The sequence below is a fragment of the Micromys minutus genome (genome assembly GCF_963924665.1).
Source record: "Micromys minutus genome assembly, chromosome: 13".
NCBI lineage: Eukaryota > Metazoa > Chordata > Mammalia > Rodentia > Muridae > Micromys > Micromys minutus.
In genome coordinates this window covers 50,918,713-50,932,114 of record NC_137982.1, presented here as the reverse complement: position 1 = coordinate 50,932,114, position 13,402 = coordinate 50,918,713, and the positions used below count along the sequence as shown (strand labels likewise).

At 42.8% G+C, this 13,402-nt stretch overlaps 1 protein-coding gene across 1 annotated transcript in view; it reads right to left on the bottom strand.

The window, feature by feature from the left end:
- Positions 1 to 10,577, bottom strand: part of ITGA4 (integrin subunit alpha 4) — a gene marked incomplete at its 5' end in the record, with an annotated part of 72,506 nt that extends 61,929 nt beyond the window's left edge. The window contains 2 exons of the mRNA XM_080928197.1: positions 9,922 to 10,043; positions 10,381 to 10,577. Coding sequence (XP_080784323.1) covers positions 9,922 to 10,043; positions 10,381 to 10,577 — 319 coding nt within the window. The remainder of the gene's footprint in view (positions 1 to 9,921; positions 10,044 to 10,380) is intronic.
- Between the last annotated feature and the right edge of the window lie 2,825 nt (positions 10,578 to 13,402).

Genomic DNA, 13,402 nt, shown 5'->3' with positions numbered 1-13,402 from the left:
TGGCACAGGACACAGAAAAACATCAAATGCCCAAGATCCTGCAAATCTAGAGCCAAGCAAGGAGGAAAAGATAAAACTAAATGTCAAAACGAGAAAACACTCTCAAATGTTTTCCTTTAGTTAAGAAGGGGTCCTTAAATGTGATCTCATGATAGCTAGCAACATCTGATATTAGCTAGTAGACATGCTCAATACATATGAAAAAATTACAATCCACAAAAAATGTGTAAAGCCAGATACTTCTGTTCTCTAACTCTTCACTATTCTATTCTACTGTACACTACTGCATACTACTCTACACTACATTACTCTACATTCTCCCCCATCCTATCTTATTTCTGTTCTAATTCTGTTTTGTTGTGTTCTAAAGGTTTCATGGCACAGTTACTAGCACCACGATGTCAGCTTGATGCTTCATAGATGGGATTTGATCCTGAATCATTCTGAAGCTTCAGAACTGTAGAAGACAAGGGAACTTGTGGAGACCTCATTCTCTGATTTTAGTCTCTACAGGTCTTTTAGCCACAGTTTCTTTAAAATCCTCCAGAAAACCCATTTAACTCCTTGTAATAGCTACAAGGGGAAAATACAGGGGAAAAGTACTCTAATAGGTATATTTGGTAAAAATAATTTAAGAGAATTACTTTCTTATTTACTACATCTTTTGTACCAGCATAGTTTTAATAGCTGTAAACACATGTATTAATAATTTTTCAAGGTATTCTTGAAGGACACAGTATCTTAAAAATCAATATCAAATTGACAAAGGGTGACTTTAACAAAGGGAGACTGACCACTTGTTAAAGGACACACAACTAATTCCTGGTGGGTGTATGGGTATGGAAAGAAAGGGCCAACAGAAGCAACCAGCTCTCCAAGTCAGCTATTCAAATGCTGGCATCACTAACAATCCAATTCTGTACTAATTCCATATTTAAAATAACTTAAGGCTAAAATTTCATGACATTTGTTTCCAACATTAGAAAATGATGAAGGGAAAAAAAATCTACTTTCATAGTTTTCAGGTAGTTTCTTGGATTTAATGATTCATTTGGAAAACTTATATAAAAATTGAATAATGTAAAATTTTTATTTATTTGTGTGTGCCTGTCTGTGAATGTAAGCATGTGTGTGTCTATGTGCACGAGTGTGTGTGTGTGTGTGTGTGTGTGTGTGTGTGTGCGCGCGCGCGCGCGCGTGCAAATGCTGTTCCAGGAGCCTCCAGCTGGCTATCCTGTCTCCACCTCCTGTTAGTCAACACAAGAAGCACCTTTACCCACAAAAGCTCGATACCACAGAATTCTAAAAAGAAAATTAATCTGGGGAAAGCTGCTTGCACTTAAAACTAGAGTGTCCAATGTTGAAAATGTTGTGCTCCTTTTTTTACAGTTCACAGGTAAAACAGGCAGGAAAAAAAAAAAAAAAAAAAAAAAAACTATAGATGGTCAGGAAGACAGGAAGGTTTAAGAAAAATCAGGGAGGATTTGCCATATTGTCCTCGCTGGAGAAGGCACACACCAGGATGAGGAGTTAACCATATGTGGAGGCATTTCTCTGCAGGAAGTTGAAAAGGCTAAGTGGAATAAAGCATTGCAGAAACCATGATTGGCACACAAAAATGATCAAATACAATGCCTAGTAGAAAACATTCACAGGAAAATAGTGCCTGAGCCTAAAGTAAAGTCCTGATACCAAAGTTTCACAGGTGTTGTAGATTAACACACTTTCTACATATCAGCATGATTTGAGCCTAGCCTTCAAGAACTGAAACATCACTCTAGCTCAAGGTGTAACTTGAAAAGCATATAACTAATTCACTTTATGGAAGTAGACATCCTCCCAAGTAAAGAGGTTTGAAAAAATGGTATGTTTTATTATTTTTCCTAACATATTCATTATGAATTACAGTGTTTGAAATTTGAGAAAGAATGCCAATAATTTAAAATGTAGATATAAACCAGGGACATCAGAGCAAACACGGATATTACTGAGCCAGATCCTGTCACTTACAAAACCAGTTCAGTGCTCCAGTTCCCCACATTGAAACATTTTGCTTTTGAAGGCAATCACTTCCAACTTTCTGCTGATGCAGCCTCACTGGGGGATGCTGAAATTGGCAACAACGCCTTATAAAATCCTACTAACTCCCTTCATTTAGTTCATATTGAGCTCTTTTTGTGTGATCATCAAAACCAGTAAAAATGGGCTTACACCTACCTCAGCTCCTCCAGCCCCATTCCAGAAAGCTTATCAGATGGACCTGACTTTCTGTCCCTGCCAATGTATATCTAACATCATTAAAGAGTCACTTTTCCAACTTCTCATGTCATCTAGACTGAGTTCATTGAGGCTTTCAGTCTCATTTTATTTAATTTTACTTTTCTTAGACATAGCATGGTAAAAGGTTGAAGAAACAACAGTGGTAAAAATTGTTACCTCTTGCTCTCATTCTAAACTTTACAGCCTTCACCATTTAAGACTAGTCTTTCCAAGGTTATTAATGAATCAGTTTTCTCTAACTCAGTGAAGCTAACCTGAGTTATTATCTTTGGGATGTCTTTTAACACTTTCAGTCACTTGCCCTTTCTCTAAACCCTCTCACCCTCTAACTTCCACAATGCCAGGTGCACATAATTTTCTTGCTGCTTCCTTGAGTCTTTTTCTTGAATCCCTTCCTATATTCTCCAGTGGTCCCCAACCATAGATAAACATTGGAATCATCCTTGGACCTCTGGAAACTCCTCATTCCTTTCTTGGACAGACTCCTAGAGACTTAATTCGATACAGGGCCACTAGAACTGGTGATATTCTTAAACACCCATAGGCGGTTTAGGCTGAAGTGGGATTGAGTACCACTTTTCTAGGCCCTTCTCGAGTTGTAGAAAGCCTCATTTTTATCCTTGGTCTTCTGATCTTCTTACCCTGCAGGTTAAGATCATTCACCCCCATGGCTTTGACTGTTCATCCCACGCCCATCACTCTTGACTCTGACTTACTGGAATGAACTTCTCTCTGGCCAACACAACTAGACATCTAACTCATAGATATCTCTTTCTGAGAGGAACACTTCTCCACTGTTGGTGGGGTTGTAAACTAGTACAACGCTGGAAATCAGTCTGGTGGTTCCTCAGAAAATTGGACATATACCCCAGAGACACTTCAACATACAACAAAGACAAATGCACCACAATGTGCATAGCAGCCTTATTTATAATAGCCAGAAGCTGGAAAGAATCCAGATGTCCTTCAGTATAAGTATGGATACAAAAATTGTGGTATATTTACACAATGGGGTACTACTCCGCTATCAGAAACAATGACTTTATGAAATTCTTAAGAAAATGGCTGCATCTAGAGAATATCATTCTGAGTGAGATAACCCAGTCACAAAAGAACAGACATAATACCTAGTCACTGATAATTGGATATTAACCCCAGAAAGCTCTGAACCCCCAGAAACAACTTACAGACTATATGAAGTTCAAGAAAAAGAAAGGCCAAAAAAAAAAAAAAAAAAAAAAAGAAAGAAAAATCATTATGCTTAATTTTTACACACCAATAAAACTTTAACTATTTCCAGGTTACATCTTGTTTTTCATGTACTTTATGCTCATTGTAACTAGTAAGATTTTAATGCATACTATCAAACCTTTAAAAAAACAAGTACTGACAAAATGTATTCATATACTTTTATGCAAAAATGCTTTTAAAATCTGCATTTATTTTTTAAAAATGCATTTATCTTTGTTTTTTAAAATAAAGTTGTTCAATTAAAAAAAAGATATCTTTTTCTGTGTAGAAGTAGATTTCACACAAATGAAATACAAGCCTTTCCCAGAATACCTGCTGCTCTACCCCTTTGGTGTACACATCACCATTGTCTATCCAATATCCCCAAATTAGAACCTTCAGTGACATCTTTGATAATTTTTTCTAGACCCCCTTACTCATTCAGTAAGTACCAAGTGTTTCTGAGTATATCCTCCAAACATCTGCAGAAACTGCCGCTGTCCTAGTTTGGAACTTATCTCCAGTAGGTTCTTTCACAGCAGGATTTGCCTAAAATTGTCAAACTACTTAGTCTGATCCATTGACTCACCACACCAGCACTATGTGTCAAATACACAATTCGAGGACATCACTTCCCAGTTTTAAACATCACAGGGTCCGTTCATAGCCACAACTAGTTCCAAAAACAATCTCTGGAATCTTCCCTCACATCTCTCTGCAGCACAATCTTATATAGTTTTCAGTTCATTCATGGTACTGTGCTCTCAAAGTCCTTGCCTTTCCATGGCAAAAGCTTCATCTGTCTGGCATATTTTTCTATACTTTTTGAGAATTTTGTACATGTATGTTGATGAGCTATGACCAGATAGATATACCTGCATTTCCCCCAACACCTCCTTCTCCTCATTTCATTATTTCCTCTTCCTCCTACTGCCTCTCTCATTCTCTTCTCTAATAATCCACAAAGTACATAGCTGCCCATGTGTGCAAGGCTATGGAACCAATCCACCAGAACACGGGAACCTCAAGGCGGCCACACCCTCAATGGCATGTTATTTTTATAATGTCTTTCTCTACCTGAGACTTACTCTGTCCCCACACAGGTCTCAGTTCCTCAATAGTTTGTTCTTGTCATTCAATCTCTCCATCACAGTTTCATACAATAATGAACACGTAATTGGGGAAACCATCATACAGAGGATTTTGTGCATTTAGGTTTTTAAAAGCTTCATCTCTCCAAACAGGGAGGCTGTAGAACTTCTAACATTTTAAAATATTCATTTTTAATTATATATAACTAATAATATGTAACATATATTACACACACACACACACACACACACACACACACACACACACATGAGCTGTCATCACAGGTGCTTGATGGTGCTTGGTATGGGTGCTGGAACTGAACTTGAGTGTTCTACCAGAGTGGTTCATACCTTCAACAACTAAGCCACTTGCCCTAAATGATCCTAGCTTCTGTCATTTAACCTCTGAGTTTATTAATGGCATCCTCTATCATGTTTTCTGTGTTCAGAGTAGCCTGTGTTTGGGGATGATTTTTCAAAATGACCAAGCTGTATTAATCTCAGCTTCATGAACTACAATTTTAAGCTTATTGCAAACAAAAAAACATTCCCCAGAATATATGTGAAGTTCTACCAGATAATGATGGCATTTTAGTATTACTAACTCTTGCCAATATGGCAAAAATAATGCAATACTTAGGAATCTGACCCCATCCCAAATAGGGTATGAAACATAAAAACAGATTTCCTAAGGCAATGCTATTTCCAGAAATACATTCAAAGCCATTTATGATGACCAAGTTGATATGGACCACTGGTCTTTTCAGGAAGAGAACAAGGAGTCCAAGCAGGAACCTTAACAGCCTGGTAGCCTGAGCTCTGCGTCTGTAAAGAGAAGTGAGCATCCCATCCACTCAGGCACAGATGCTGGAGAACTCCCGCCAAAATGAAGTTTCAGGGGGAGGGGGAGCCTCTAGTGATGTCCAGTAGGAATGTAACGTGTACTCATCTCTCATTTCTAACTGAAGGGCTGTCATATGACAAAAGTGAAAAGAAATGTTAAATTAATTCAAAACAATATGTAAGTTATCAATACTAGTTTAAGGTATTTCTTTCATAAGGCAGTTATAGCTTGGATGTGTGCTGTCTTGGATATCTACTTCATAAATGACCTAATAGAACTTCTACTGTATATATTTCCTGTTCCCAGAAGCCACATGTGGCCAGTGACTACTTTATTGAACTACATAACTGAATAAACTTAAATTCTATTACCAGTTAAAACAGTCAGAGCTAAAGAATCCTCACTTTCTCTCTGTCTATACACACACATACACACACACGTGGGGAGAGTGAGGGAGGAGAAGGAAACAGGGATAGAAGGGAAGGAGGAGGGCAGAGGAGAGGAAAAATGGAGAGGAGGGAGGAAAGAGAGGGAGGGAGGAAGAGAGAGAGAGAGAGACAGAGAGACAGAGAGACAGAGAGAGACAGAGAGAGAGAGAGAGAGAGAGAGAGAGAGAGAGAGAGAGAGAGAGAGAGAGAGAGAGAGGCTATTCTATTTTGATAACTATAAACTACTAAAAATTCAGTGTCGGGATGGAGAGATGGCTCAGTGGTTGAGAGCACTCACTGACTGCTCTTACAAAGGTCCTGAGTTCAATTCCCAGAAACCACATGGTGGCTCACAACCATTTGTAATGGGACCTTGATGCCCTCTTCTGGTATGTCTGAAGAGAGTGACAGTGTGCTCACTTACAGAAAATAAATAAATAAATAAATAAATAAATAAATAAATAAATAAATAAATAAATAAATAAAATCTTTTTAAAAAAATCCAGAGCATCTCAATAACTGAATACAGTTTTTTAATCATTTATGGGTGTTGTGTTCTGCTTTGTTGAACTCTCTCATTTCAAGTACAGATCACGCTTAAATGTATTCATGGAGTCATCGATTTTATCATCCTGACTCAGGAACTGTCCGTGACCAAATAAACTCATTAGACAACCCGTAGTAAGGGTATGGAGTGGCTGACAGAGAAGAGGGTAAGCATGCGGAAATCACCAGGACCTACTAAGATACCATCTCCTTGAGTAGGTGTAGAAGTAAGTCCTCCTGATGGGAGACTACTTTTTTGTTCATGGAAGGAAGTAGCAAGAAATCAAAAAACAACAGAGGCAGGCAGGGTGCCAGAAGGAGGCTGAGAACACACAGGAAGAAACACCCTCAATGGTGATGGTGCATAAGCCACTCCTCAGTGTCACCTCAGCAGCCAGTTCCGTCTGCTGAAGGGGCACTGCCAGCATCTCCCCTGAGCATGATAGATGATGAGTGCTCCTGGTCAACTCGGATTATGGTTACAGTGAAAACAGCAGGGTCTGCGGTAGCATCAGCCACAGGCTCCACTAGGGCAGGAGAGCATAGAAATCCCAATGCGCTGGAGAGACTTGGAAACAGCCCCAGACATATTTGGAACTGAAGGGCTGATGGACTGTCTTACAAGACTGGACACTTTAAGAACCATGCTAAAAGTAAAGTTATTCCAGAGGCAGGAGGATGCTTAGTGACAATAGCTCCACCTTACTGTAATTGTTTTGATGGGCCAATGACTTTTTGGTTTTTTGCTTCATTTCATTGTGTTATACTTTTGTTCATAGAATTAACATTTTTACTTAGTTTTTGAATTGGCCCTAATTGTTTATTTTAATATTGACATTTTATTGCAGATGTCACCTATAGACTTAAAAAGATAAATAAAGAACAACTAAGTTTTGAATGTCTGATACATATTTGATATTGAGATAAGTTTTTGGGGTGGAGTGGGGTAGGATGGGGGAGGGGTTGAGACAGGATCTCACTATGCTTGTCCGGCTGTCCTGGAACTTGTTATGTGGACCAGATTGATCTGGGACGGAACTTACAGACTTCTACCTGCCTCTGCCTCCTGAGTGCTGGGATTAAAGGTCTGTACCACCATTCCTGAATAAACTAAGAACTTTAATATATAATTTATTTATTTTTATTTACATATTTATTAATTATTTATATATGATCAAATGCATTCTAGATAATAATATATAATTATAATTAATTATATAAATGATATCGCTCAGGGCATACAGAAGACTTTGTGTATATTTAGGTAACATTCTTCTTCATCTCTTCCTTCATACACATCCACAAATGTGTTCATAAGTATGTTCATAAGTACTGATACACAGTCCGTAACCTTGCAACTCTAATATGTTTCTGCTAATCAACTGGTGATTTTCAGCTTTCTTTCTGGACATTAGCATCAGTATTTTACCTTCTAGATTTAAATCACTTTTGAATTTGTTCTTAATAAAGGAACAGTTTTCTCTAGAAACTGAGAATATTCACTGAGAAGTTAGATCAGGCAAGTCCCTTACAAAAACCCTTCTGAGTATTCCCATGAGCCAACCCTGTAGCCATTTGATTGACTGGGACCTCAAACTCATTTCTGCCTCTTTCATCTCAGTATTTTTATTGCTGACTCAAATCTTGAAGGTAAGAAATGTAGCTTTGGCTTACCATGGCTGACTCTTTGACCCAACAAACAAGTTGAGGACTATAGCCTTATACTTTCCCCTTATTCATCCATCCTATAACTTTTTTATGTCTCCTAACTGTCTGCTGTACATGAATGTCTCTGTGGGGAATTCTGTGCTTCACAGCCCCAGTGGATGTAGGCTCTCCTTTCACTGACAGTTGCTGGCATCTAAGAGTTCATAAATCAGGACATGATCCCCTTCCAATTAAATACAAGCATCCAGAAATAGATCCAGTGCCCTGCAGGCAGGATGTCGCCACCAGCATTTGTAATGTCAGGGAAAGAATGCCAGGACCTAAGATCCTGTGAGGAACCTTTGTCAGGTCAAAGCTTCCTTCACTGCACAACCCTCTCAGGCAAGGAAAATACAACAACAACAGCAAAACCATTCTGAACGCACAAATCTGAATTTTCTACGAACCTCCGTCTGCCACTTGGAAAAGAAGAAGCCTAATGATGCTGGTGGTCCATCTCTCCCTTATAAACAATTAGGTTTCATAATAGTTTCTTTTTTCTGAGTAAAATTTGCAGTTCACTCCCTTTCACCTTTGCCCTCCCCCATCCCTCTCCTCATCCTCCTCCTTTCCCGTGTTTTTCTATTCCCAGGATCCTTTGCACTTTAATGGCAGCTGTAACCAAGTTCAATGCACACATGACTCCTGCATTTTTATGGGTGTTGGGGTAAGAGTGCAAAGAAAGAAACAGAAGAAAACAAGTACACAAACAAACAACAAAGAGGAATATCAAAGGTTTATGACAAAGTAAGGTATTCTCAAATAGTCAGTCCACCTACAGATAAATATAAAAAGTAGCAATTCTGGCCCATAACTTATCATCGTCGATAAATAGATCACATCCACAGACAGTACAGCAAAACCCGTCATTTAGTTTTATCTTCGCTGAAAATGTGTACCTGAAGTGAGAACCCTAAGTACTTCTGAAGAAGGAACCTAAAAGTTTTCTGTGTTGGAGTCCTGCGGAAGCAGAAACAGTATGACCATAAACTAGAGTTGCTTTGAGGGGAAAATGTTGAGCAATATACACAACCATGCTTAGGAGTCTGAGAGCCAGATAGAACTAAATTAATATTCGTTCCCCTTTCTTTCCCCATGCGTCCGTGCGCAGCAAATTTGCTTTTGACTTTGAAACATGAAACTTGTTCCCCTCTGCCCTCAGCGCACATTTCTCAAGTTGCTGAAAACCTAAATAAAGACAGAGAGGAGAGCTGAAAGACAGACCAGCTTTATGGGAGTACGTGAGGGGAGGAAAATTAATAATTGTATGTTAGACCTCCTATATTTATGACTTTAACAATAGGCCAATTTTTCTTTCTTTTGTGGTATATAGTGTCTTTTTAAAAGGGGGAGGAAGAAAAGCCCCTGGGCTAAATGCCGGGATATAGGCTCAATCAAAGTTTCTATTCCTGATGTGCATGTGCGACTCACTCTAGAACAAAGTTGAGAAGTCAGAGACAGAAGTACCATCCTCAAAACCCCTCTCTGGCTGGGCCCTCCAGCTTTGAAGCAGATTTTACACATGCCAGAGTTATAGGACCAGGTAGCCGGTCAGAAGGCATCCTATAAGACTTTCCCTGAAAGAGATTTGCTAGATACTGAGATCATGTACAGCTACAAGCAACGGGGAGGAAAATACCCCAGAAGTAAGCTGGCATGGGGTTAAAATTGAAAAGCTTGCACGTTAACCAGAAGAGGCTGACATCATGATGTCTTTCGGCATTTGCCCAATAGTGGGCTCACAAGGGGAGGGGGGAGAAAGTTCAATATTTCTTGGTTTGGGGACCCAACTCACCCAGCTGCAGCTGTTCGCAGGTCTGGTTTGGATTCTTTCCGATCCTGCATCTGTAAATCGCCCCGGGATTGACCACTGAGACATTGGAGAGCCAGCTGGCAGTGGGCGCCCCCACGATGAGCCTAAAGCAAGAACCATGCAAGTTCGCTCAGACGTGAACCAGACTGCCCACCCACCCTGCCCTGTGTCAGCTTGTGATAGCTGTGTAGTGGGCAGCAATGGAGGCGGCGCCCACCTCCTCTGTCCATCCCTGGAAACTCAGGACTCAGGAGCCAGGTACCGGGAGCACCCTAGGGGCTGCCATCCCAAGATAAGTTAGTTCCCAGGCTCTCCAGTGAGCCAGCTGGCTGAAGCCAGGATTTTCTCTGACCTCCCAGGAGGGCGGAAAGATTGATTCAGACAAGGAATCCTCCAGAGGCGGAGGCGCTGTGACAAGTCTCTTGGGCAGGGCGCACTCACCAGCGCTTCGTCCCGTGGCTGTGCAGCACCACGGAGTAGCCGAACAGCGTGCCGGAGGGGCCCTGGTACAGCAGTGCACTCTCCGGGTCCAGGTTGTAGGAGTGCCCCGTTGGCACCCCGAAGTAGAACAATAATATCACGGCTTCCCGGAGGGCGACCCCTCGGGGCCTCGGTCTACACCTCGCTTCCGCAGCCATGCGCTCTTGGTGGGGAACATTCAACACAAAACGGCCGCTGACCAGAGTTGCACAGGATGCGACGGTTGGCCAAAGAGCGCCCCAAGAGATGAAGTGCAGCAGCGTGTCCGGAGCTGGCAAGCGACAGGGGCGGAGAGAGGGACGCCAGAAGAGGAGGGGAATTGGTGGCCACAGGCGGAGCGATCCTGGTGGCCAGGGATGCCTCAGGCTCTGGCCCACGCCCCGTTTCTGTGGCCCGGAGGGACAGAGGCTGGGTGATCCTAGGATCTGGGTGGGGTCCTGGGTGTGGTGCAGTTGCTCACAGCCTGGCCTCCCCAACCAGATCCCCATCCCCGCCCCGCAGCAGCTGTAGGGGGCGCTAGGGGACCTAGGTTGCGTGGACACACACCCTGGCCAGGTTCAGGCAGACATCACAGGACAGGATGGCTCTGGGCTTCTGGGGCCCAGCAAAAATAGCCCTTGGGGGGGGATACAAAACAGGTCAGGGATTCCCTCTGGAAAGTTGGCTAGGACTCGAAGCCTAGCCTCGAGGCAGTTCACCAAGTGACTGGTCTCCAGGGCCAGTCCCAGTGGCTAATAGTGATCCTCCAAATTTGGGAACTAAGACTGTGGAGAACTTTCCAGACCTTCCTTTGCTAGTTAAGTGCTGTGTAGCATAGAGAAATTACACAGCCTGCAAGGAACTAACCCTCACCCCTACCCCACTCCCCACCTAGGGAGCATTTGGTGACAAATGTATATGGCTGGTCTCTTCAAAACTCCCAGGCCTGCAGCCTTTCATACCAGCTTCCTTCCTCTCCACACTTCCTCTTAAACAAGTCTGTATGCATGAGCAAGCCAGGCAAGAGCCTGGGCTGAAACCCGGGCTAGCTAAGGAAATTCTGCGCCTTGCCTCACTTAACAGACTCCGCCCCTTGCGCACTTCTTCCAAACTAGTCCCCATGTACACAAAGACTCTCAGTTACCCCCAGACACACCTGCCATCAGAAGTGTAGACACAGCATAAGACAAGGTCATAATGGGCTTCTAAAGAGCCACCGGAGATCAGAGTCACAGCACACCTGAACCAGGTGATGGGTCTCTGCTGAGCACACTCCATGGGGCTGCTTTTTCGGCTAGAGCAAGCAGCAAGCGCTGGGCTGGTTAGTGGTAGCAGGTGAGGTGCGGGCCTCTTACTTTTGCTGCCTGAAAAGACGTATGGGGGGGGGGGAAGGCAGTGACACCGAAGGAATCGCACACCCGCAGATGTCACTGTTCACTGAGTCAGATCATTTCATGCAGCGGGCAGCACCCGGGTCAGCCAGGCAGCACCACGAATCTGCAAGACGCACGCAGGAGTAGCCAGCAACATTTTTGGCCAGATGGTAGAAAAAAAAAAAAAGTTCACTATTCATAAAGTTTCATTGTTTGGGGACACTTGAAGATGGTTGGAAGACAGGATAGTTGAGATGGGCTATACACACTCCGAGAAGAGGCTCGAGGGAGGAGCCGGTGATCCTGGTAGAGAGACTGGGGGAAAAAAAGTAGACAACTCATGAGCCCCACGGCAGGGAAGGAATGGTTAAACTCTGGGCTGCACTGATAGCTGTGGCCAATGGGCAGGTCCTCACTTCTATCATTCTGATTACAATTTGCTACTTTTCCAGAAGTATTATTCAACGTCTATAGCACCCCCCCTTCCTTCCCTTAGGACTCCAAAATAATGCTGTTACTAGAAATCCCCTCCGATTGGTGAGATATAAACGTCTACCTCTTCTGCTAAAGTCTCAGTGGCAAACCCAGGCATGGTTCTGAAATGCCTGTCCTCTGGGGAACTGTCTTAGTTAGGGTTCCTATTGCTGCGACACAGCGCCGTGATCAAAGGCAGCCTGGGGAGGAAAGGACTTATTTGCTTAGATATCCTGAATCATAGTACATAAGGGGAAACCAAAACCGGAACTCAAACTGGACAGGAACCTGGAGGCAGAAGCTGATCCCACTCACCGCCTTGCTTTTGGTGGTTCACTCGGCTTGCTTTCTTATGGTGCCTAAGAGCACCAGCTATGGGTGGAGGTGGAACCACCCACAGTGGGTCGGACTCTCCCACAATTTATCACTAATTGAAAAAAAAATGTCCTACAGGCTTGCTTGCCTATAGCCCAGTCTTACGGAGGTAATTTGTCAATTGAAATTTCTTCCTCTCAGGTGACTCTAGGTTGTGTCAAGTAGACACACCCAGCACAGGAATCCATGTGTTGTGTTTCTTACACAGCACAAGTGATGGTTACTGAGTTCTACGTGGGTTCTTCTTCCCAACAGGTCACAGCTGGAAAACCAGCAGAACTGAGGGTTTCCTTGTAGAGGCCTAGATGGAGCCCAGTCTTCTTGGTCTTACATAATCCAGCCCCCCACACCCTTCAAAAACAGCAACTAAAGCGGGGTTTCATACAGCAGGTGATATGGAGCACTGGATACTCAGGGAAGATTCTATAACCCTCCCCCCCCTTTCGCCATGTGTTGTTTAAACAGTCAACAGGTCCAACTGGGACAATCACTTTGCAAGAGGTACAAGCTGAACTCCACAAAATGACAGTTGCTAAGGCTCAGAGGGTAGTTGCATACAAGCCTCATTCCTAAGCAATGAAAGGTCCTTGACACTGCCTTTATAAAGTCCAAAACTAATGTTCTCTTTCCCCAGCGGCACTCTCCCTTGCTGACTCCTTTCTTCCCTTGTGATGTAGCCCCAGACTATCCTAAACCTTCTCTTTGGACCCCTTTGCTTAGGTGATCTCTGCTCTTCCTAACCCCTTAAATTCCGCAGGGCCTTGACTGTCTTGCCCCTCTAT